The 26,661-nt window shown below is 43.3% G+C and overlaps 1 protein-coding gene across 1 annotated transcript; it reads left to right on the top strand.

Moving 5' to 3' along the window:
• Window positions 1-967: 967 nt before the first annotated feature.
• LOC143768238 (uncharacterized) lies at window positions 968-12,289 on the top strand. Its single transcript, XM_077256930.1, has 5 exons — window positions 968-1,123; window positions 1,986-2,135; window positions 2,263-2,439; window positions 2,522-2,645; window positions 6,109-12,289. The coding sequence occupies exons 2-5, from the start codon at window positions 2,058-2,060 to the stop codon at window positions 8,328-8,330; spliced, it is 2,601 nt and encodes an 866-aa protein (XP_077113045.1). The 5' UTR covers window positions 968-1,123; window positions 1,986-2,057; the 3' UTR covers window positions 8,331-12,289.
• The last annotated feature ends 14,372 nt before the right edge of the window (window positions 12,290-26,661 follow it).

Genomic DNA, 26,661 nt, shown 5'->3' with positions numbered 1-26,661 from the left:
ATCCGTTATTTTCCCCATAGACTTGCATTAGTGACGGATTGTGACGGATGGTCGTCAGTTCCATCCGTCATGCGACGGATCCGTCAAAATTTGGCGGACGTCATCTAGACATTGACGGTCATTGCAACGTTTTTTGTCTGCGTTGAAATGACAGATCGCGACGGATCCGTCGCGTCCGTCATTTCATAGAGCGGCCACCTATGGGCGACGGATCCGTCGCCCCAATCCGTTTTTTCAATTTTTTTCAATTGCGCATGCTCCAAAAAGTATATACAACCCCCGAGTAACGGATCCGTCAAAAAGACGGATCCGTCACATCCGTTGTTTCAACAATTGTGACGGATCCGTCGATCCGTCATTATGTCGGAAGTGACTGACGCCAAAAAAACTGAAGTGTGAAAGAAGCCTTAGCTGCTGAAGAAATTGCTATGACCGGGACAATAGCAGGGTTCAGAGTGCAAGCACATAAGGAAACGATACCCCTTCATAGTGTGCTACATGATACGGTGCATGTTCATTCATGTTGCTATTGTGCCGGTCTTAGCAATCTCTTCAATCACTATAATTGTGGTATACTGTCCAAACAAACTCTCATTTCAGTATCTCTACTCCTATTCCTTTCCCCATCCCACAGGGCTGGATAGGGGTAGGAGGGACAGTCGACAGTGATCGGGGGCGCCATTGCACAGTCGTAGGGTGCCAACCTCCGCTGGTAGGTAGGAACAGTTCAGTTTAGTGATGGGTACAGGCACCTCCTGGTATCTTTAAAATGGTGGTAGTGGTCCTTGTTATCACCTTACTGCGTTAAGATTAAATTAAAGGTAATTTTTTAAGTAGAGTTTTTACACGGTGAATTTCTTTGTTCAATTTTTCTGTACAGGAACAATCTTATTCTAGCTGTGATTTCCTCATGGGTTGTGCTCACAGCCCAACACAGTGCAGGAAGATTGGCGTTTGCCACAGAAGACCAGGATTGGCAAATTCGCCACTGGTGCCCTGTGCTCTTCACAGATGAAAGCAGGTTCACACTGAGCACATGTGACAGACGTGACGGAGTGTAGAGCCGCCGTGGAGAGCGATCTGCTGCCTGCAACATCCTTCAGCATGACCGGTTTGGCAGTGGGTCAGTAATCGTGTGGGGTGGCATTCCTTTGGAGGGCCACATAGCCCTCCATGTGCTTGCCAGAGGTAGCCTGACTGTCATTAGGTACCGAGATGAGATCCTCAGACCCCTTGTGAGACCATATGCTGGTGCAGTTGGGCTTGGGTTCGTCCTAATGCAGGACATTGCCAGACCTCATGTGGCTGGAGTGTGTCAGCAGTTCCTGCAAGATGAAGGCATTGAAGCTATGGACTGGCCTGCCCGTTCCCCAAACCTGAATCCGATTGAACACATCTGGGACATCATGTCTTGCACGATCCATCAACGTCACGTTGCACAACAGACTGTTCAGGAGTTGGCGGATGCTTTAGTCCAGGTCTGGGAGGAGATCCCTCAGGAGACCATTCGCCGCCTCATCAGGAGTATGCCCAGGCTTGTAGGGAGGTCATACAGGCACATAGAGGCAACACACACACAACTGAACATCATTTCCTTGTCTTGAGGCATTTCCACTGAAGTTGGATCAGCCTGTAATTTGATTTTCCACTTTGATTTTGAGTATCATTCCAAATCCAGACCTCCATGGGATATTCATTTTGATTTACATTGATCATTTTTATGTTTTATTGTTCTCAACACATTCCACTATGTAACGCATAAAAATTTGCATCTGAAATATTTCATTCAGTGATATCTAGGATGTGGTATTTTAGTGTTCCCTTTATTTTTTTGAGCCGTGTATATAGGTTTTATTAGTAGATGTAAAGAAGAAAACTAAATACTGTAAAATAATCACTCATGTGTTTCCCTTATTATCTCCAGTAATTGTATTATTACACAGGATTCTTATGATGTTACATCGGCTCATCTTCTTCTCATTCAGGTCTCTACAATATCGGATCCTCTCAGTGAAGATCTTCTATATAAGAGAATTTTCCTGATTTACCCATTAAGGATGGATATGGACAGATACAAGATGGTGGAGAGGATATTACACCTCACCTTAGAGATCCTCTTCCGGCTTACTGGAGAGGTGAGAGATTCTGATGACGTCTCATTACATCATTCTTATCTATGGGAATAACAGATGGGCAGAACTGGAGAGGTGAGGACTCTGGAAATGTCTGTAGTGAGATTTATGAATGTCTCTCCATAACCAGGATTACACAGTAGTGAAGAAGACCTCTAGTGAGCGCTGTCAGGACCCTGTGTCTGAGGGATTGGGAAGACCCCTAAGCCCAGTCACGGGGTCTCCACCTCACCTGATACATGAGGACATCAATGACCAGAAGATCCTAGAACTCACCTACAAGATGATTGAGCTGCTGACTGGACAGGTGACACTGCTGGGAATGCTGGGACATTATACAGTAACACTGTGAAGGTTTCTGGGGATAACGGTACCATTGTGTGTGTCAGGTTCCTATAAGGTGTCAGGATGTCGCCGTCTATTTCTCCATGGAGGAGTGGGAGTATTTAGCAGGACACAAAGATGTATACAAGGACATCATAATGGAGGTTCCCCAGCCCCTCACATCACCAGGTAATAGACAGGACTAAATACATACGGCCTATAATTATCTGTATGTAAAGAATGAATTCAGTCCCTGTATGTGCTTCCTCCAGTTCTATCCAGTAGGAGGACAACACCAGAGAGATGTCCCAATCCTCTTCTACCACAGGACTATAAACAAGAAGATCCCAATGTTCCTCAGGATCATCAGGTAGATGGAGAGAAGGTGTCATGAGATCTCCCCTCTGATGTGTAGACGGCTGTGAAGGTCTTGTGCTCGGTCTTGTTTTATTCACCAGTATTATATGTTTTATACTTGTGTAATGAGAACGGTGCAGATGGCAGGCAGGGCTGCCACCAGGAATTTTGGTGTCCCATACTGGCAAAACTTTCGGGCCCACTTGGGACTCTGCCCAGGCTACAACCCCCCCCCCCCCAGCTCCGTCTCCAACTCTCGAACCTTCCACAGTACCACTGCCCTCTCATAGTAAAACTCTGCATCTGTATAATGCATCCCATAGTCATATATAGTTGAATAATGCATCCCCTTAGGAATATAATGCACCCCCATAATAGTATAATGCACCCCCATAATAGTATAATGCACCCCCATAGTAGTATAATGCACCTCCATAGTAGTATAATGCATCTCATAGTATAATGCCCTCCCATAGTGGTATAATGCACTTCATAGTATAATGCACCTCATAGTATAATGCCCTCCCATAGTGGTATGATGCACTTCATAGTATAATGCACCCCCATAGTAGTATAATGCACCTCCATAGTAGTATAATGCATCTCATAGTATAATGCCCTCCCATAGTGGTATAATGCACTTCATAGTATAATGCACCTCATAGTATAATGCCCTCCCATAGTGGTATGATGCACTTCATCGTATAATGCACCCCAAGTTTATCCTGACCTGGCTGAGGTCCAGCGGTGTCCTCCACCTGATACATCTGAGGTGTGTACCATCATATGTGAGTGTCATTATACACCGGCAACATGCCCTCTGACATCAGCTGCCAGCTTATGATCTCCCGCAAGGCAACAGATTTTAACTTGCCGTGCGTCTGACGATGCATGATCAGTTGAGCCTCTGGGGCCCAAAGAGAAGAGGCGACCTGCTGCGGGTCTCCTCTGCTCGCCAGGCCCTATTCGCCAGTAAGGGCTGTAATGCTCTGATGGCGGAACTAATGGCAGGATTAGAGCTGATCATAGATGTGACTATCTTTTCTTTTCATCTGTCTGTGACTTTTACAATATTTGTTTCAGGGTGAAGATCTGACCTATATTAATACTACAGAGACATATATGAGGGGTGATGAGCGGTGTAAAGAGGAGATTCCTACATATGACTACCCAGGTAAGTAGTAACCACTAAATGCAGAGAAGTCACAGATTCTTCTTAGTCACCGGCTATGGCTGCTTTATCGGTTGTATAGCCCGGTCGTATCACAATCGGGTGATCACCATCCAAACTTTGACACATCAGCTCTAAACTGTTATAAAAAAAGTATTTGAATGTCTAATATTTCTTCTTGAAACTGATGTGACATCTACCATTAGTCCTTATAATAGTTTAGCTTGAAAGAGCCACTGAGCCCCATACTCTAATTACCCCAGAGGTTTCACCACTAGTTACTCATTTATTACTGATGAAGACTGTTGAGTTTGATTATTTCAGTAAATGTGTTATTGTCTTTAGTCACAGTTTTTGACTACAGTAGTTACTGCTCAAATCCTTTGACTTAACCACTTCCCGCAGTCCTTTTTTGTTCCTAATCAGGACCCAATTTTTCGAACCTGATGTGTGTCACTTTGTAGTGATAACTTTGGAATTCTTCACAAAGGATAATAGGAAACAAATGGACCTTACAGATTATTTTCCAATTTCTCTTGAATGTGACAGTACCCTATATACAATTGTACACTACTATCTGGGACATAGCAGGGTTAAGAAGCTATTTAGCTATTTGACTGCAGATCTTGCAGAAATAGTTTGCGGATACGATGCATTGGGGGCACTGTTCGTGGTCACCTGGCAGCTCAAAAGATGTCCACCATGAAAGGACTTGGCGCGATCTACTCCATTTTACAGATCCCAGGGATTGCCTTGTTCATCATACTTTAACCCTTCTACTTGGGTCTGATCTTAGCCAGACAGAGACCCCTAGGCTTTGGCCATGGTGTTACCTTATGTTATGTGATGTGAGATGTAGCAAGAATAGTCAGGTAACCGGGTCAGTACCAGGAGAGCAGAGAAAATACAAAATCAGAAGACACAAGAGTAGTCAGTAAGCGAGCTGAGGTCACAACAGGAAACAAATAAACAAGCCTGGAGAGGAGCGAAGAGGAATTAACCAGAGGAGAAGGCTGTATCTGACAGCGTCCAGCAATATGCTTCGAGCTTTAAGAGGGTGTGGTGCTTTCCAACTGGCTGGAGCAGGGAGCTGGACAACACACATCCATACTGCCAGATTGGATGGCACTACAAATCCCAGGTACCCTAATCTTAGTGGCAGGGCAGAGCCTGCGTCACCCAGAGTTTCTGGTTTCGATGTCTCCTCCATTACCAATGCCTCCTGTAGAATGAATAAGGTCATGCCTGGTAACAGAACCAGACATCACAGCAGCAGATCCCAGAGGAGATAGGACATACCATATGCAGAAGCCCTAATATGAGAAAATGGCAGAAAACCAGAGCAGTAGAAATCCCCATAAATTGACTTCATTTTGGAAATTATAACCCTCAGGGGATTAATGTATTGTTGTAGTGACTATGTTGACCCCAGAGCCACTTTCCAGAAATTTGCACGCAGTGGATGTTGGAGAGTGAAAATTGCAAATATGCCATTTTATTACCCCACACACAGTGCCCAGATTGTGCTCCAGGAGACACACACATTGTAAATTAAGTGGGTTCTTATCACTATAGCAATTTATTATTTATTATCATTATTAATTTTTATAGTGCCATTTATTCCATGGCGCTTTACACGTGCTTTATACATGGATGCTAAATATGGTTTGGGCACACTGCAAGGCTCAGAAGCGAGGGGAAAATTTGACTTTGGGAGAGCGGATATTGCTGGATTGGTGTATTGAAGCCGTGGTGCTTTTCAAGAGCCTTTGAGCCACTTGTAATGTAGAAACCTGTTTTTCACTGACAGATTATGGACCTGAGTATGGAATTGTTTTTTTGGGAGATGAGTAGAAGGTTTATTGGTGTAATTTTCCTCAACATAACATTGTTTAGTGACTTTTTACTCTATATTTCGGAGGCAGAATGGACAATCAGTTGAACACAACGCTCTACTGGTTCATCCTATGAGGTTTTCTATTAGACTGTGAGCTGTCATTGTCTTAGTGAATAATTACGTATTCAACATAACTTGTCATGTTGTGGATAGTTTACGTACAAATGTTAAAATATGTAAAATTCAAGGATTTTTTTATGAAAACTAATTGGTTTTATTTTTAACAGATGACTGCACCAGGCAATCAGAGGGGCAGCTGACATCTTCAGTTTTTAAATCAGATAATCTTGAGATCCCACAGGATACAATTGAAGTGAATGCCATTACTCCAGATATACCATCATCCCTTCACAGCAAAGATCTGTCGTCTGATCTTTTGAAACAGGTCCTTTCTTCTGATTCATTACCGACTACTAAGGAAAATCAAAGTCACAAAATAAGCATTAAAAAACAAATTGGTCCTGAAGTAAAGAAACCATTTTCACTTTTAGAATATGGAAATCATTTTCCCCTTCAAGAATCTTTTCTTAAGCATCAAAAAATTCACACAGCAGAGAATAGATTTTCTTGTTCCAAGTGTGGGAGATGTTTTAACCAGAAGTGGAATCTTGTTATACACCAAAGAACTCACACAGGGGAGAAGCCTTTTTCATGTTCAGAATGTGGGAAATGTTTTAATCGGAAAGTGCATCTTCATAGCCACCAGAGATTACACACAGGAGAGAATCCTTTTTCCTGTTCAGTATGTGGGAAATGTTTTAACCACAAATCAAATTTGGTTACGCACCAGAGAACTCACACGGGTGAGAAGCCTTTTTCCTGTTCAGAATGTGGGAAATGTTTTAATCAGAAATCATCTTTGGTTGCACACCAGAAAACCCACACAGGTGAGAAACCTTTTTCATGTTCAGAATGTGGGAAATGTTTTAAAGAGAAATCTGCTTTGGTTTCGCACCAGAGAACTCACTCAGGAGTGAAGCCTTTTTCCTGTTTAGAATGTGGGAAATGTTTTAACCACAAATCAGATTTGGTTAAGCACCAGAGAACTCACACAGGTGAGAAGCCTTTTTCATGTTCAGAATGTGGGAAATGTTTTAATCACAAATCAGATTTGGTTAAGCACCAGAGAACTCACACAGGTGAGAAGCCTTTTTCATGTTCAGAATGTGGGAAATGTTTTAAACAGACATCAGCTTTGGTTAGGCACCAAATAACTCACACAGGGGAGAAGCCTTTTTCATGTTCAGAATGTGGGAAATGTTTTAATCAAAAATCATCTTTGGTTGCACACCAGAAAACCCACACAGGAGTGAAGCCTTTTTCCTGTTCAGAATGTGGGAAATGTTTTAACCGCAAATCAGCTTTGGTTAAGCACCACAGAACTCACACAGGAGAGAAGCCTTTTTCCTGTTCAGAATGTGGGAAATGTTGTATCTATAAATCAGATTTGGTTACGCACCAGAGAACTCACACAGGTGAGAAGCCTTTTTCCTGTTTAGAATGTGGGAAATGTTTTAAACAGAAATCAGCTTTGGTTACACACCAGAGAACTCACACAGGTGAGAAGCCTTTTTCCTGTTCAGAATGTGGGAAATGTTTTAACCACAAATCAGATTTGGTTAAGCACCAGAGAACTCACACAGGTGAGAAGCCTTTTTCATGTTCAGAATGTGGGAAATGTTTTAATCAGAAATCATGTTTGGTTGCACACCAGAAAACCCACACAGGAGTGAAGCCTTTTTCCTGTTCAGAATGTGGGAAATGTTTTAACCACAAATCAGCTTTGGTTAAGCACCACAGAACTCACACAGGAGAGAAGCCTTTTTCCTGTTCAGAATGTGGGAAATGTTGTATCTATAAATCAGATTTGGTTACGCACCAGAGAACTCACACAGGTGAGAAGCCTTTTTCCTGTTTAGAATGTGGGAAATGTTTTAAACAGAAATCAGCTTTGGTTACACACCAGAGAACTCACTCAGGAGTGAAGCCTTTTTCCTGTTTAGAATGTGGGAAATGTTTTAAACACAAATCAGATTTGGTTAAGCACCAGAGAACTCACACAGGTGAGAAGCCTTTTTCTTGTTCAGAATGTGGGAAATGTTTTAATCAGAAATCATCTTTGGTTGCACACCAGAAAACCCACACAGGAGAGAAGCCTTTTTCATGTTCAGAATGTAGGAAATGTTTTAAAGAGAAATCTGCTTTGGTTTCGCACCAGAGAACTCACTCAGGAGTGAAGCCTTTTTCCTGTTTAGAATGTGGGAAATGTTTTAAACACAAATCGGATTTGGTTAAGCACCAGAGAACTCACACAGGTGAGAAGCCTTTTTCATGTTCAGAATGTGGGAAATGTTTTAATCAGAAATCACATTTGGTTAAGCATCAGAGAACCCACACAGGGGAGAAGCCTTTTTCATGTTCAGAATGTGGGACGCCATCAGCCACGTAGGCGTCATGAAAGTCAGTGCCAATCCGACCTGTGATGCCTATGTGGCGTAATGGAGGGATCGCGTCCCTGCAAATCGGGTGAAAGGGTTAACTCCAATTTCACCCGATCTGCAGGGACAGGGGGGTGGTACTTCAAAATCTAACACAAATTGGCAACGTGGCCACATAGCTTTAGGGTTGGAATTATTTATGGCTAGGGTTGGAAATGGGGTTAAGATAAGGCTTGTAGTTAGGGTGATGGTTAGGCTTTAGGGGTGTGTTGGGGTTAGGGTTGCGGTTAGGGTTGGGATTAGGGTTAGGGGTGTGTTGGGGTTAGGGTTGTGATTAGGGTTATGGCTAGAGTTATATATTATTTATTAATTATACACCTCTTCTCCTGCTTTCACTCCGACCTTCTTAGAAAACACCAGTGATTGTCTTACCGCTGTCTCAAACATCATGTCCTCCCTCTATCTGAAACTGAACCTGTCAAAAACTGAACTCCTCGTGTTCTCTCCCTCTACTAACCTACTTTTGCCTGACATTGCCATCTCCGTGTGCGGTTCCACCATTACTCCAAAGCAACATGCCCGCTGCCTTGGGGTCATCCTTGATTCCGAGCTTTCATTCACCCCCCACATCCGATCACTGGCTCGCTCTTCTTATCTGCATCTCAAAAACATTTCTAGAATTCGCCCTTTTCTTACTTTCGACTCTGCAAAAACTCTTACTGTTTCTCTTATTCATTCCCGTCTGGACTATTGTAACTCTCTGCTAATCGGCCTCCCTCTTACCAAACTCTCCCCGCTCCAATCTGTCCTGAATGCTGCTGCCAGGATCATATTCCTCACCAACCGTTACACCGATGCCTCTACCTTGTGCCAGTCATTACACTGGCTACCCATCCACTCCAGAATCCAGTACAAAACTACTACCCTCATCCACAAAGCACTCCATGGCTCAGCACCACCCTACATCTCCTCTCTGGTCTCAGTCTACCACCCTACCCGTGCCCTCCGCTCCGCTAATGACCTCAGGTTAGCATCCTCAATAATCAGAACCTCCCACTCCCGTCTCCAAGACTTTACACGTGCTGCGCCGATTCTTTGGAATGCACTACCTAGGTTAATACGATTAATCCCCAATCCCCACAGTTTTAAGCGTGCCCTAAAAACGCATTTGTTCAGACTGACCTACCGCCTCAACACATTAAACTAACTATCCCTGTGTGGCCTATTAAAAATAGAAAAAAAAACAAAAAACACATGATCAGGTTCCTTGCATCGTGTTCTCATACACTTTATGCAGTTAATAGCACTCTGTGTCTGTTCTGCTACATACTTAGGCTGTTAACTGGTTCATGCAGCTTTACATGAACACCCGAGCCTTACACTATGGCTGGTCCAAATAACTAAAGCAATTGTCACCATCCACCTCTCGTGTCTCCCCTTTTCCTCATAGTTTGTAAGCTTGCGAGCAGGGCCCTCATTCCTCCTGGTATCTGTTTTGAACTGTGATTTCTGTTATGCTGTAATGTCTATTGTCTGTACAAGTCCCCTCTATAAGTTGTAAAGCGCTGCGGAATATGTTGGCGCTATATAAATAAAAATTATTATTATTATTATTATTAGAGTTGGGATTAGGGCTAGGGGTGTGTTGGAGTTAGAATTGAGGGGTTTCCACTGTTTAGGCACATCAGGGGTCTCCAAACGCAACATGGCGCCACCATTTATTCCAGCCAATCTTGCGTTCAAAAAATCAAATGGTACTTCCTCCCTTCCGAGCCCCGACGTGTGCCCAAACAGTGGTTTACCCCCACATATGGGGTATCAGCGTACTCAAGAAAAACTGGGCAACAAATATTGGGGTCCAATTTCTGCTGTTACCCTTGTGAAAATAAAAAATTGCTTGCTAAAACATAATTTTTAGGAAAGAAAAATGATTTTTTATTTTCACAGCTCTGCATTGTAAACTTCTGTGAAGCACTTGGGGGTTCAAAGTGCTCACCACATATCTAGAGAAGTTCCTTGGGGGGGTCTAGTTTCCAAAATGGGGTCACTTGTGGGGGAGCTCGAATGTTTAGGCACACAGGGGCTCTCCAAACGCGACATGGTGTCCGCTAAAGATTGGAGCCAATTTTTCATTGAAAAAGTCAAATGGAGCTCCTTCCCTTCTGAGCCCTGTCGTGTGCCCAAACAGTGGTTCCCCCCCACGTATGGGGTATCGGCGTACTCAGGACAAATTTTACAATAACTTTTGGAGTCCAGTTTCTCTTTTTACTCTTGGGAAAATAAAAAAATTGTTGCTAAAATATTATTTTTGTGACTAAAAAGTTAAATGTTCATTTTTTCCTTCCATGTTGCTTCTGCTGCTGTGAAGCACCTGAACTGTCAATAAACTTCTTGAATGTGGTTTTGAGCACCTTGAGGGGTGCAGTTTTTAGAATGGTGTCACCTTTGGGTATTTTCAGCCATACAGCCATCTCAAACTGACTTGAAATGTGAGGAGGTCCCTAAAAAAAAATTGGTTTTGTAAATTTCGTTGTAAAAATGAGAAATCGCTGGTCAAATTTTAACCCTTATAACTTCCTAGCAAAAAACAATTTTGTTTCCAAAATTGTGCTGATGTAAAGTAGACATGTGAGTAATGTTGTTTATTGACTATTTTGTGTCACATAACTCTCATTTAACAGAATAAAAATTCAAAATTTGAAAATTGTGAAATTTTCAAAAGTTTAGCCAAATTTCCATTTTTTTCACAAACGCAAAAATTATCAACCTAAAATTACCACTAACATGAAGCCCAATATGTCATGAAAAAAAAATCTCAGAACCGCTAGGATCCGTTGAAGCGTTCCTGAGTTATTACCTCATAAAGGGACACTGGTCAGAATTGCAAAAAACTGCCTGGTCATTAAGGTCAAAATAGGCTGGGTCATGAAGGGGTTAAATTGCATTTTATTGCAAGAAATACCGTATTTTTCGGACTATAAGACGCACCAGACCATAAGACTCACCTAGGTTTTAAAGGAGGAAATTGGGGAAATAAAAACTGAAAACTGAAGCAAAAAATGTGGTAAATTTTGTGCTTAATATCTCCTATCCTGGTATATGGTCCCCTCATCCACATCCTGATATACATTGTCACGATAATCTGAATATGCCATGTTTGAGTCTGCCTAGCTTTACAAGACACAAGCTGCGGGTTATGCTGACCCCCCCTCTTTTCTCTGCTGGTTGCCTGTGTGTGTGAAGAATTTTTATTGCCCCCGGCAAATAGCAGTTTCTGCGAAGGCTGCTCACTCCTCCCTCCTCCCATCTAGTACTAGTTGGAACTGGTGTAAGACATGAGTTTCTTTGTTCTATTAAAGTTACATATCGCGGCACCGATTTGGGCTGGAACTATACAAATTACCTAGTCCGGATGTCCATCGGTAGATCGGCCACTTAAAGCGCAAGCAGCTAGGCGCAATGAGTGCAAAGTGCGGATTTCTCCTTAAGCAGTTCATGTAATGGCTCCTTATTTACACTTAACAGAACGCCCCTGAAGTGGGAAACATCATGAGCATCGTGTCATACTTATGTGAGGTTCACACAGCAAATTATGTATAAAAAAATAGTTTTCATATTGTAAGAAAAGGGGAGGTTTCAGCCCCTAAGTATGTCACCACAGGGGGGAGTGCCTGGGCTTTAGGCAGGGAATATCTGTGTAAAGCAGGATTCTTGCAGTGTCTTTTGCTGGGGATTCAGCTACAACAGGCTGTGCAACCTGACGTGAGAATAAGTGGGGAAGGTCCCCTCCCCCTGCCAGCATATGGCATACCATTGAATGATCTAAAAGAATTGTATGTCAATTTTCACCGTTAATCACTTTTTATTTGTAATTGTGATATACACCTGATTTGTCTTCTTTATAATATCTTTTTAATATTTTTGTAAATACTGCCTATCTTTTATGGAGTAAAATATATAATTTTACTAGCTTGTCTCTTCATGCTCTATACGACTGTGTGTCCTCTGAGGTGAATAACGCTACTGATTTGGGTTGGTTCCGGACCCGTTAACCTTTGGTGAAAATTGGAGCTAGTTGCAGCGACCTTGTTCTGTGCAATTGGGCGTCTTTGCAGTGAACAGCGGCATTGATAATTATTGTTCCAGCCTGAGTGGGAGTAGTTATATCGTCCTCGCTGCAGTGTGCCCAATAGCCAGTACATAGCAGGCAGCCTTTCTGGCGACTAATTACCCTGGGTGCAGTACCTGATCTGACCTGAAGATAAAGGGGGCGCCCGAGAGCTGCAAGTTCCAAACCGGAACTGGGAAGTGGGATGTAGCTAAATCCCCTTCGGAAGGAACCAGGGGAAATCAAACAACCCCCTTGTTATCAAGGTATCCGGGATGCCTGACATATTGTTGGGATCCGTGACATATTGTTGGCAGCACGGTGGGAACCGTGACACACGTGGTCCCCTCATCCCTACTCTGGTATGCATGGCCCTCTCGTCCCTATCGTGGTATGCATGGATCTCTCATCCCTATCCTGGCAGGAATGATCATCCTCATTTCTATCCTGGTATGCAGGGCCCCAATCTCATCTTAGTATGCATGGCCTAATCTCTATCCTGGTATTCGGGGTTCTATCTTGTCCTAGTATTCATGGCCCCAATTCCTATCCTGTTATGCAGAGCCCCCATCTCGTCCTATTATGTATGGCCCCACCCCTATTCTGGTATGCAGGGCCCCCATCTCATCCTAGTATGCATGTCCCCAACCTTATTCTGGTATGCATGGTCCCAGTCTATCCTTAATGCAGCAGCCAGGGTTGTCCATCTAGCTAATCGGTATTCAGGCATGTCCGCTCCGCCAGTCATTACACTGGCTGCCCCATACATTATAGAATCCAACTCAAAGTACTTGTTCTGACCCACAAAAGCTCTCCACAGTGCAGCACCCCCTTACATCTCCTCCCTCATTTTGGTCTATCGGCCTAACCGACCACTGAGCTCTGCAAACGACTTTCGACTTACTTCTGCACTAATCCATACCTCCCATTCCTGCGCCAATCCTCTGGAATGCTAGATATTAGGACTAGGGTTGAGCGAAATGGATCGTTCATTTTCATAAGTCGCCGACTTTTGGCAAAGTCGGCGTCTCATGAAACCCGACCCGATCCCTGTGTGGGGTCGGCCATGCTGTACGCGATCTTGGCGCCAAAGTCACGTTTCGTATGACGCGTTTAGCGCCATTTTTTCATCCAATGAAGGAGCGTGGGCAGAGTGATGACATAGGGGTTAGGGGCGTGCACGCCTATCATCATTTTATCGCTTGTGCGCAGTACGGATTTGCAATGTGTAAAACAAAATTTTCTGTGCTGGGAGAGAGAGAGAGAGAGATATTCCCCATTGACGTGCATAGGGTTTCGTGTTCCGGCCGATCCTCGACTTTTCGCAGTAATCGGCCGATTTCGCCCGACTAGACTTTTCAAAAAGTCGGGTTTCGCGAAACATGACTCGACCCTAAAAAAGTCAGTCGCTCAACCCTAATTAGGACCTTCTGCAATTTGCATAGTTTTAGGCGCTCCCTCAAAACACATTTGTTCAGAGCGGCCTATCACGTTCACTAATCAGTCATTTTATGTGTGTGTGGGTAGCCCATTCACTACTTCCATCTATCCCCCACCCCCTGAAGATGTTTGGACCATCCTTGTAAATACATCATTGTAAGTACACACCTGTACTTTGTATCTCCCCCACCTCATTGTGGATTGTAAGCTCTCATGAGTAGGGTCGTCTTATTTTGCTTTAATTATTGTATTGTTAACATTTTTACTTATGACTGTTGTGTTTGAAACTGTTAAACTGTAAAGCGTTGCGGAATATGTTGAAGCTATATAAATAAATATTATTATTATGATTGGCCCCACCCCCATCCTGGTATGAATAGCCCCATCATAAAACATAAAAAAAATAAATAATTTCACTTACATTCCCTGCGCCCCCTCGCCGCATCTTGTTCCGGTGCCAGCAGCTGCTTTATGCTTGTAAGCAGCGCATGTCAGGGAGCTCATAAGCAGAGCACAGCTGCCAGAATACTCACTGCTTTGCACGCCGAGACTGTGTGCGCAGAGAGCAGTGAGTATTTATTGCTCTTCAGTAGTGCAGTGTCAGCCAGAGCCTTCCTGCTGCTGCCGGTGGTCACATGTGCAGCTGCTTAAGATAAATGAATATTCACTTCTCTGGGCGTGGAGAGAGGTGAGTATACATTTCTCTTAAGTAGTGGCACACGTGGCCGCCCCGCCCGGCAGCAGCTGGCGGCTGACACTGTGAACGCTACTGAAGACCAATGAATACTCACTTTCCACCACACACATAGTCCCGGTGTGCAGAGCAATGAGTATTATGGCAACTGCCCTTTAGCTTGCAAGCTGCTCTGCTTACAAGCATAAAGCACCTGCTGGCATCGGAACAAAATGCTTTCAGGGAGTGCCGGGAATGTAAGTGTAATGATTTGGTTTTTTTTTATGTTTTCTGATGGGACCATGCATACCAGGACCAGGCTGGGGGGGGCAATCATACCAGAATAAGGATGGGGCCTTGCATACTAGGACAAGATGGGGGTGGGGGCCATGCTTACCAAGACCGGGGTTGGGGGCCAATCATACCAAGATACTATTAAAGAGTAAATATTCATTGCCTTCCACATCCATGGGCGTGGAATGCAGTGAATATTCATTTCTCTTTAGCAGTGCACACAGGAGTTAGCCACAGCAGCCGGCTCCAGCCTCCTGTGACCCGCTGCTCCCCTGATGCCACTCACACACCTCCCCAACACAACCAGAGCCGGTACATACAGACTATAATACGCACTCCCCATTTTCCTCCACGTTTTTGGAGGAAAAAGTGTATCTTATTTGATCACTTACCAACCAGCAAGAATTCTCTCTCACAGACCTGTTAGTTTTTCATTAAGAAGCTCTCCTACTCTGCACTCATTACCTGTATTAATTGCACCTGTTTGAAATCATTACCTGTATAGAAGACCCTTGTCCCCACACTCACATTCCAAGCTCTCCACCAAGGCCAAGAACAAAAAACTGTCTAAGGACACCAGGGACAAAATTGTAGACCTGCACAAGACTGGGATGGGCTCCAGGGTAGACCTGCACAAGACTTGCATGGGACGATAGGCAAGCTGCTTGGTGAGAAGGCAACAACCCTTGGTGCAATTATTAGAAAATAGAAGAAACACAAGATCACTGTCAATCTTCCTCTATTTGGGGCTCCCTGCAAGATCTCATCTCAAAGGGTAAGTATGATTCTAAGAAAAGTCAGGAATCAGCCCAGAACTAAATAGCAGGACCTGGTCAAAGACCTAAAAAGAGCTGGGACTACCGTCTCAAACTTACTGTCAGTAACATACTATGCTGTCATAGATTAAAATCCTGCAGGGCACGCAAGTTCCCCCTGCTCACTCCGGCACAAGTCCAGGCCCGTTGGAAACCTGTCAGTGACCATGTGGATGATCCACAGGAAGCATGGGAAAAGGTCATGTGGTCAGATGAGAACAAAATATAACTTTGTGGTATAACTTCCACTCCATGTTTTGAGTGAGAAGAATGAGTACATGCCAACCATGAAGCATGATAGGGGAAACCTCATGGTGCTTTTCTGCAAAAGAAATCCGATGACTGCACCATATTGAAGGGAGGATGAATGGGGTCATGTATCATAAGATTGTGGCGAACAACCTCTTTTCCTCAGTAAAAGCATTGAAGGTGGGTCATGGCTGGGTCTTCCAGCACGACACTGAACCCAAACACACAGCCATGGCAACTAAAAGTGGCTTTGTAAGAAGCATTTCAAAGTCCTGGAGTGGCCTAGCCAGTCTCCAGAAAAACTTGCCTTGCGCAGGTGTGTACTACGGAGGACACAGCATGAACTTCAACCCAATATTGCGGCCAGCATGCAGCCAGGGGGTAAGGAAAGGGTGAAACAAAAACCCCGCCCATATGACCACAACCTGTCCCACCAAATTCAGGTGACAGGTTCCCTTCAATGTTGCCCTGTGACAGCCCTGAAACTTGAACTAACTGGAGATCTGTATGGAGGAGTGGGCCAAAATCCCTGCTGCAGTGTGTGTGTAAACTTGGTCAATAACTATGGGAAACGTCTGACCTCTGTAATTGCAAACAAAGGTTTCAGTACTAAATATTAAGTTCTGTTTGACATGAAATCTACTATTAACTTGAAATCCTCACCAGAATGTCACACACAAAAAATCTCATGATGGGTAAAACCAGTGAGCTGTCTCAAGACATTTGCAACCTTATTCTTGCAAAATATACTCATGGAATTGGTTACAGAAATATTTCTAAACTACTGAAGGTTCTAGTGAGTACTGTTGTGGCAGTAGTCTGGTAATTGAAAGAACATTATTTACCATAAACCATGACCAGGTTTTAGACAACATTTTTTCCAAGAGCCAAGGATTACCTGAGGAGAGCTACAGACAGACCTGGAATGAGCAGCTACAATTGTTATAAAGAAAACTGTAAGGCATGCACTCAACCTCCATGGTCTGTATGCAGGCTCACCACTCAAGGTTCCATTGCTGAACAAAAAGCAATTTTTTTTTACAAAATTGCTTTTTATTGATTTTTAACATCTATAATGAAATAATAAAATTATATACACTTAGTTTACAAACTCTCAGATTTAGTTTCCTTTATTCCATTTTCAAAATGGAAGGATCCCAAACGGAGTAATTGAAAAATAAAATAAGCAAACATATAATTCCCTAGCTTCCTCCCGCCACCCAGACATGCAGGCTATACTATTTATATTTCCAGTGTTCACTTCTATCCTATCATTCTCTTGACCACAGTAACCCCTCGGATGTTGCACTTCCCTATTTAATCTCTATACAATGTTCTGTTAGCCGGTATCTCTCCCCCCTTTTCCCTCCACATTTGGATCAATTATATTTAAGTTCCCCAATGTTCCACAAAAGTCTTAAAGTAAATACGAACTGGTCTGGTCAATGGGCCTCATGATTTTATGAAGTTCTTCCTTTTTATAATAACTGAGTACAAAGTCTTTTCACTTTATCATAAGCAATTTTCCATATCTCTCCTTATCACGTTCTGCTTTCATCCTTTCCAGATGGAATATCGCCGTCACTTGGCCGATTGTCTCTCTCCAATTTGGAATACCGTATATACTCGAGTATAAGCCGAGATTTTCAGCCCAAATTTTTGGGCTGAAAGTGCCCCTCTTGGCTTATACTCGAGTCATGATCAGTGGTGGGGTCGGCGGGTGAGCACTGACATATACTTACCTAGTCCCGGCGATCCTGATGCTCCCCCTGCCTGTCACACTGTCTTCGGTGCCGCAGCCTCTTCCCCTGAGCGGTCACGTGGGACCGCTCATTAGAGAAATGAATAGGCTGCTCCACCCCCTATAGGGGCGGAGCCGCATAATTCATTTCTCTAATCAGCGGTGCCGGTGACCGCTGACAGAGGAAGAGGCTGCGGCACCGAAGACCAGCTGTCCGGGGGAAGGAGCGGGACGCCGGGAGCAGGTAAGTATCGCATATTCACCTGTCCTCGTTCCACACGCCGGGCGCTGCACCATCTTCCCGGCGTCTCTCCGCTCTGACTGTTCAGGCAGAGGGCGCGATGACGCATATAGTGTGCGCGCCGCCCTCTGCCTGATCAGTCAGTGCGGAGAGACGCCGGGACGGGATGTGAGGAGCTGCAAGCAAGACAGGTGAGTATGTGTTTTTTTTTTTTTTATTGCAGCAGCAGCAGCTATGGGGCAATAATGGACGGTGCAGAGCACTATATGGCACAGCTATGGGGCAATGGTGCAGAGCACTATATGGCAGCTATGGGGCAATGGTGCAGAGCACTATATGGCACAGCTATGGGGCAATGGTGCAGAGCACTATATGGCACAGCTATGGGGCAACGGTGCACAGCACTATATGGCACAGCTATGGGGCAACGGTGCAGAGCATTATATAAATGGCACAGCTATGGGGCAATGGTGCAGAGCACTATATGGCACAGCTATGGGGCAATAATGAACGGTGCAGAGCACTATATGTCACAGCTATGGGGCAATAATGAACGGTGCAGAGCACTATATGGCACAGCTATGGGGCAATAATGAATGGTGCAGAGCACTATATGGCACAGCTATGGGGCAATAATGAACGGTGCAGAGCACTATATGGCACAGCTATGGGGCAATAATGAATGGTGCAGAGCACTATATGGCACAGCTATGGGGCAATAATGAATGGTGCAGAGCACTATATGGCACAGCTATGGGGCAATGGTGCAGAGCACTATATGGCACAGCTATGGGGCAATGGTGCAGAGCACTATATGGCACAGCTATGGGGCAATGGTGCAGAGCACTATATGGCACAGCTATGGGGCAATGGTGCAGAGCACTATATGGCACAGCTATGGGGCAATGGTGCAGAGCACTATATGGCACAGCTATAGGGAAATGTTGCAGAGCATTATATGGCACAGCTATGGGGCAATGGTGCAGAGCATTATATATATATGGCACAGCTATGGGGCAACGGTGCAGAGCATTGTATATATGGCACAGCTTTATGTGGAGTATCTATGGGGCAATGGTGCAGAGCATTGTATATATGGCACAGCTTTATGTGGAGCATCTATGGGGCCATAATGAACGGTGCAGAGCATTATATGTGGCACAGCTTTACGTGGAGCATCTATGGGGCCATAATGAACAGTATGGAGTATCTATTTTTAATTTTGAAATTCACCGGTACCTGCTGCATTTTCCACCCTAGGCTTATACTCGAGTCAATAAGTTTTTTCAGTTTTTTGTGGCAAAATTAGGGGGGTCGGCTTATACTCGAGTATACACGGTAGATTCAGAAAACTAATATTGTAAGAAGCCTCTTTTGGCAATTAAACAGATTGTATGGAATATTGGGGTTAGTTTTTCCTTCTCCAGTAATGGAAAAGAAATGGTAACAGACATAGAAGAACACTCGTATTTTCCAATATACGCTTTGTCTTTCCAGAATTCTTGTACTTAAGGGCAACTCCACAATCCATGTAGTAAGTCGGAATCTTTAAGTTTGCATTTTGGACAGTGTAACACCTTCACAAGACACATGCCCACATCAAATTCATTACATATAATAGAAAATACTATATTGTATTGTGGGCCAAATAATAGGATGTTGTGGGGTAATCGCAACTTTATGATACAAAAAACCGCAGCAAACACGCGATCAAAAACACACCCAAGAGAATTTGTTATATTAATAAATATAAAAAGACTTTATTTAGAAAATTGTCAGGATAGGAGACATAGGGGAAGCAAGGCTCATACCGTTTCACACATGTTTGGAAACGCAAGGGTGCACGCCATGAAAATGGCATTGAATATGCAGAGGAATACAAAGTAATTCATGCTCGAAGTATATGCAGACAATATGATCCTCTACACTGAAGTCACAGGCAACTATACTAACATTTCCTGAATAATTGTAGTTGTAAAACATATAATATACAATTTACCTGGACCACGCAGGAATCAATCCCACCACAGCGTGCACCCACCCCGACGCGCGTTTCGGCGTGATGGCCTTTTTCAAGGGGTAATGTGATAGGGGAACGGGGTAAGTATAAAAAGAGACCAACCACCAATAATAAGTTACCATGTGGTCACATGATCATTCTGCACCAATCATGATAGATCAACAAATCACGCCTATGTTTGCTGCCCACGTTCGTAATATATAGATCATGTGATGTATCTACATCACATCCTAGCGACACGCCGTCTGCTTAATGTGACGCGTGCGTAGCTACGGTGGCCTAAGACACAAGTCGGCTTCATGCGCACGGCGTGAGAACACCATGGCAACTGAGACGCCGGAGGCCGACAAGCGTACAGGGGCCTGTAGCACGCATGCGTACAAGCTAGATGCAGTGCTGCAATGTAGAGAAAGGATAATATGGCAGCTGCGCGGCGATCATAAATCAGATGAAAAAAACAAATCTGGTAAGTATATGCAGCAATACAAGGCAAAATAGACTTGGTATTAAGATCCACCAATAGTTGCATCAAAGTAAACGAGCATGTACCACACGCCTCCTCCCATTTTGAAATAAAATCACCATCCTCCACAGGGAAGGCCGGGATAACCCGGACCCTCAAGCCTCTAGGAATGAGTCTATTAGAGATGTATCTCTCCAGAAATGCACGGTTCCACCAAAGTCTGGTTCGTTTGATCAATAGTCTCAATATCAAGGGCCTGATTTTCCACAGTTTGGTCTACTGATGGTTGTGACCCTGCTTCACCAACTCCGAATACCTGATCAATTTGGCATAGCCAAGCCTTGTCTTTGGCCCGGAAATCCATGTCCCAGAAGAACAAAAAGCCTGTGCAAAACACAGCAAGAATACAACATAACACCTTCACAAGACACATGCCTACATCAAATTCATTACATATAATAGAAAATACTATATTGTATTGTGGGCCAAATAATAGGATGTTGTGGGGTAATCGCAACTTTATGATACAAAAAACCGCAGCAAACACGCGATCAAAAACACACCCACTACGACACAGCACTACGACATTCTTCAATTCAGCAGAGACAAGAACTTATGAGATCAGAAAACATATTACATGCACGTCCCGATATGTAGTTTACTTTGTTTTATGTCCATGTAAATTGATCTACATTGGGATGACTTCTCGCCAATTGAAGGTGCGTATTCGCGAGCACGTGTTGGGGATCCAGGAGGCGGCCGATCATGATGATGTAACCACGCTTATGACATTACCACGGCATTTCAAACAATTCCATGGGTGTGACAGCTCTTTGCTGATAAGGGGAATTGATATGATCACCCCGAATATTCGGGGGGGTGGCCTGAAACAAAAATTATCATGCTGTGAGACAAGATGGATCTGGGCATTGGACACCATCTATCCAAAAGGGCTAAACAAAACAATCAGTTTTGTTCCATTCTTGTAGTGGAACTGGTCTTTCTCGTTTCTCAATGATTATTCATTTACACGTTTGTCACTTTCTATGGTTTTAATATTATTTTATTCTTCTTACCCAGTACCCACCACCTTTTGTTGTTTTTCCACTGGTAGTTTTCCTGGATGATGGGAATTCTGGACATATGAATTTTTCTCTTCCATCTGGCATCTATTATGCATATCAATTGTTTCGAATGCTTATATGTCCCACCCCTGTAGTTCAGCTTATACTATATTGACTAAATTGTTTTGTGCCATTTCTTATGATCACCATGATGATATTTGTATTCTTTTTATTGCCTTGTATTGCTGCATATACTTACCAGATTTGTTTTTTTCATCTGATTTATGATCGTCGCGCAGCTGCCATATTATCCTTTCTCTACATTGCGGCACTGCATCTAGCTTGTACGCATGCGTGCTACAGGCCCCTGTACGCTTGTCGGCTTCCGGCGTCTCAGTTGCCATGGTGTTCTCACGCCGTGCGCGTGACGCCGGCGCCGACTTGTGTCTTAGGCCACCGTAGCTACGCACGCGTCACATTAAGCAGACGTCGTGTCGCTAGGATGTGATGTAGATACATCACATGATCTATATATTACGTACGCGGGCAGCAAACATAGGCGTGATTTGTTGATCTATCATGATTGGTGCAGAATGATCATGTGACCACATGGTAACTTATTATTGGTGGTTGGTCTCTTTTTATACTTACCCCGTTCCCCTATCACATTACCCCTTGAAAAAGGCCATCACGCCGAAACGCGCGTCGGGGCGGGTGCACGCTGTGGTGGGATTGATTCCTGCGTGGTCCAGGTAAATTGTTTATTATATGTTTTACAACTATTCAGGAAATGTTAGTATAGTTGCCTGTGACATCAGCGTAGAGGATCATATTGTCTGCATATACCTCGAGCATGAATTACTTTGTATTCCTCTGCATATTCAATGCCATTTTCATGGCGTGCACCCTTGCGTTTCCAAACGTGTGAAAAAGTATGAGCCTTGCTTCCCCTATGTCTCCTATCCTGACAATTTTCTAAATAAAGTCTTTTTATATTTATTAATATAACAAATTCTCTTGGGTGTGTTTTTGATCGTGTGTTTGCTGCGGTATTTTGGACAATGTGTCAGAAGATTTCTCGTATTTTTGGATATTGGTATATTAAAGGCCAGGATTGCTCTATGCATGATCCTAAACTATGCGTCCCTCCAAACCTCACTGAAAATGTTCTTCTGTACTACCTTCCACCCTACTAGGATTTTTCCCCCAATTTCCTCTCCCTCTATTTGCCTATCATATGACCTCAATACAGTAGTGTTGAAAATAATAGCAGTGTGTTCAAAAACATGAGTTAATCACAAAATCTTCATACTAGTTTTGATTTCCAGCATTGGGAACATTGCACACTGTTTTCTAATTCAAAACATGAAGAGAAATGTATATCATTTTTAACTACTTTACAGAAAATAACAAAAATGAACATTGCGAAAGATCGCTCATGTGATCTTACTATACTTGTTCTTTCTGGTCTCTCACTAGTATAATACCTAAGGGCGATACTCACCATTGTTTAGGTCACCATTGATGATATAAACACTCTAATAATATGTGAACAAACATAGATATAATATAACAGTAGGAAATGTTACTTGTTCCTCACCAATATGGCGCCCAGTGGTGACATCTGTCATCATTCACGTCACTTCCGGTGACCTACACATGCCGGCATCATGTGACTGGACAAAACCAGAAGACTCAGCGCCCTTTCACAAGCATGGCTGTGCTTCTTCCTCAGCGCGGTTTGCTCTCTCTGCACAGGACTATATCGGTGAATGGCTGTTTGATTCCACCTGTTTACCAAGCATTGAACTTTGGTTTGGACAGATTCGACCGGGGCTGTGTGACTCTTACCAATCATTATTATTCTTTCAGCTTTTACAGCAACTGTTACCTGCATTGACCCACTATCTGGTAAAGTTTTGTTCTCACCGTATTTAATTATTTTGACTCTATATGCCCTTCTTTAGTATTGGCTATATCCTCTACGTATTTACAATGTTGACGATCGATCTGGAGTTGCACTCATAATCTATTTTGCCTGCTACTTTCTGCTATGTAGTATATAATTATCTCCTAGGTTCTCCAATTTTTCTACCTCTATAGTATATCGCATATGAGATTAGTTTATATGTATTATGAACTATTGTATGCACCCTTATAACTATATATATATATATATTACAGGTCCTTCTCAAAAAATTAGCATATAGTGTTAAATTTCATTATTTACCATAATGTAATGATTACAATTAAACTTTCATATATTATAGATTCATTATCCACCAACTGAAATTTGTCAGGTCTTTTATTGTTTTAATACTGATGATTTTGGCATACAACTCCTGATAACCCAAAAAACCTGTCTCAATAAATTAGCATATTTCACCCGTCCAATCAAATAAAAGTGTTTTTTAATAACAAACAAAAAAAACATCAAATAATAATGTTCAGTTATGCACTCAATACTTGGTCGGGAATCCTTTGGCAGAAATGACTGCTTCAATGCGGTGTGGCATGGAGGCAATCAGCCTGTGACACTGCTGAGATGTTATGGAGGCCCAGGATGCTTCAATAGCAGCCTTAAGCTCATCCAGAGTGTTGGGTCTTGCGTCTCTCAACTTTCTCTTCACAATATCCCACAGATTCTCTATGGGGTTCAGGTCAGGAGAGTTGGCAGGCCAATTGAGCACAGTAATACCATGGTCAGTAAACCATTTACCAGTGGTTTTGGCACTGTGAGCAGGTGCCAGGTCGTGCTGGAAAATGAAATCTTCTTCTCCATAAAGCATTTCAGCCGATGGAAGCATGAAGTGCTCCAAAATCTCCTGATAGCTAGCTGCATTGACCCTGCCCTTGATGAAACACAGTGGACCAACACCAGCAGCTGACATGGCACCCCACACCATCACTGACTGTGGGTACTTGACACTGGACTTCAGGCATTTTGGCATTTCCTTCTCCCCAGTCTTCCTCCAGACTCTGGCACCTTGATTTCCGAATGACATGCAAAATTTGCTTTCATCAGAAAAAAGTACTTGGGACCACTTAGCAACAGTCCAGTGCTGCTTCTCTGTAGCCCAGGTCAGGCGCTTCTGCCGCTGTTTATGGTTCAAAAGTGGCTTTACCTGGGGAATGCGGCACCTGTAGCCCATTTCCTGCACAAGCCTGTGCACGGTGGCTCTGGATGTTTCCACACCAGGTCTGGAATCGGTCCTTCTCCACAATCTTCCTCAGGGTCCGGTCACCTCTTCTCGTTGTACAGCGTTTTCTGCCACATTGTTTCCTTCCAACAGACTTACCATTGAGGTGACTTGATACAGCACTCTGGGAACAGCCTATTTGTTGAGAAATTTCTTTCTGGGTCTTACCCTCTTGCTTGAGGGTGTCAATGATGGCCTTCTTGATATGTCAGGTCGCTAGTCTTACCCATGATGGGGGTTTTGAGTAATGAACCAGGCAGGGAGTTTTTAAAAGCCTCAGGTATCTTTTGCATGTGTTTAGAGTTAATTAGTTGATTCAGAAGATTAGGGTAATAGGTCGTTTAGAGAACCTTTTCTTGATATGCTAATTTATTGAGACAGGTTTTTTGGGTTATCAGGAGTTGTATGCCAAAATCATCAGTATTAAAACAATAAAAGACCTGACAAATTTCAGTTGGTGGATAATGAATCTATAATATATGAAAGTTTAATTGTAATCATTACATTATGGTAAATAATGAAATTTAACACTATATGCTAATTTTTTGAGAAGGACCTGTATAATTTTATAGGGCGAAACGTCAATTGCATAAGTGGATTATTTTTTTATGTGCAATAAATTTATATTGGCTCAGTGCTTAGCACTGCAGCCTTGCAGCGCTGGAGTCCTGGGTCCCCACCAAGGACTACATCTGCAAAGAGTTTGTATGTTCTCTCCGTGTTTGCGTGGGTTTCCTCCGGGCACTCCGGTTTCCTCCCACATTCCAAAGACATTCTGATAGGGAATTTAGATTGTGAGCCCCATTGGGGACAGCGATGATAATGTGTGCAAAACTGTAAAGCACTGCGGAATATGTTAGCGCTATATAAAAAATAAATAAAAATAAAATTTATGATTTCAGCATCTCTTGCTGGAGTGCCAAATTCCCTTTTTTCTATTTATGGAGTGGAACCCTATTTGAGCACCCTACAAGAGTGCCACACAGCCTTCTAGCACTCATTTCTATCTTTTTCTGACAATTGTAGAATTTTCTAAATTTACTTTTATTGAAGGTGAAGCCTGAAAATCTAACAAAAATTTCTAAGAGATCTAATACTTCTGACAAATCTCTCCTCTTATCCCTTCAAATTCTCTCTGTTGTTCCAAGTAGTGTGCCAAGGGTTCAAGTGTTAAATCAAATATAAACGTTCACAAAGGACACTCCTAGAGATTCAGAGGTTTTAATTTTTACCGTCGGATTTATATACAAGACTCTTACAAAGTTTCTGAAATTACTTGTCATACCTACTTTGTCTAGTACCTGTCTTATCTAGTTACACTTTACCTTATCAAACTCCTCTGCATCTAATCCAACTATCACTCTTATTCTCTCCACTTTTTATTACATCTAAGGGTAAGTTCACACAGCAAAACCTGATCATCTTGGCAGGAAAGAAGCTGCACCAAAAACGCAGGTTTAGGTGCGTTTTTTTCACAAAAAAATGGGCGAGCGCTAGGCGATGTGCCGTCATTGAGTGATGGACCAGAGACGCAGGCTGTAGCGTTTCCGGGTCCATCACTGCTAGCGCAGATGGAGCTAGCAGATGCTCCATCTGCGCTAGTGCTGTGCCAAAGTCGGCACTTGCGTTAGCGCAGTCCGTCAGCGTATGAGTTGAACGGACTGCACTAAAGCAATGTGAACCTAGCCTAATTGCTACCAATTCCTTGAGCAGCATGTCCATGCTCAACTTTCCTCCCACCTCTCATCTAACTCTCTCCTTGACAACCTCCAATCTGGCTTCTGCCCCCACCACTCCACTGAAACTGCCCTGACTAAAATTACTAATGACTTACAGCCAAAGCTAACAGACAGTTCTCCATCATCCTCCTCCTCCCCGATCTGTCCTCTGCCTTTGACACAGTCGACCACTGCCTACTGCTACAGATTCTTCCCTTGATATCAAAGACCTTGCCCTGTCCTGGATCGTCTCTTACCTTTCTGACCGCACATTTAGCATTTCCCATTCCCACACTACCTCCTCATCCCACTCTCT

Source organism: Ranitomeya variabilis, chromosome 4, assembly GCF_051348905.1.
Source record: "Ranitomeya variabilis isolate aRanVar5 chromosome 4, aRanVar5.hap1, whole genome shotgun sequence".
Classification (NCBI taxonomy): Eukaryota; Metazoa; Chordata; class Amphibia; order Anura; family Dendrobatidae; genus Ranitomeya; species Ranitomeya variabilis.
The sequence above is the reverse complement of the archived record's forward strand: the minus strand, read 5'-3'. Positions and strand labels throughout refer to the sequence as shown.

Bases quoted from the DNA above. Each gene is read 5' to 3' on its own strand.
- LOC143768238 (XM_077256930.1), top strand. From the start codon at position 2,058: ATGGATATGGACAGATACAAGATGGTGGAGAGGATATTACACCTCACC. The intron at 2,136-2,262 runs GTGAGAGATTCT...CTCCATAACCAG, and splicing joins TCTTCCGGCTTACTGGAGAG to GATTACACAGTAGTGAAGAA. The intron at 2,646-6,108 runs GTAATAGACAGG...TATTTTTAACAG, and splicing joins CCAGCCCCTCACATCACCAG to ATGACTGCACCAGGCAATCA.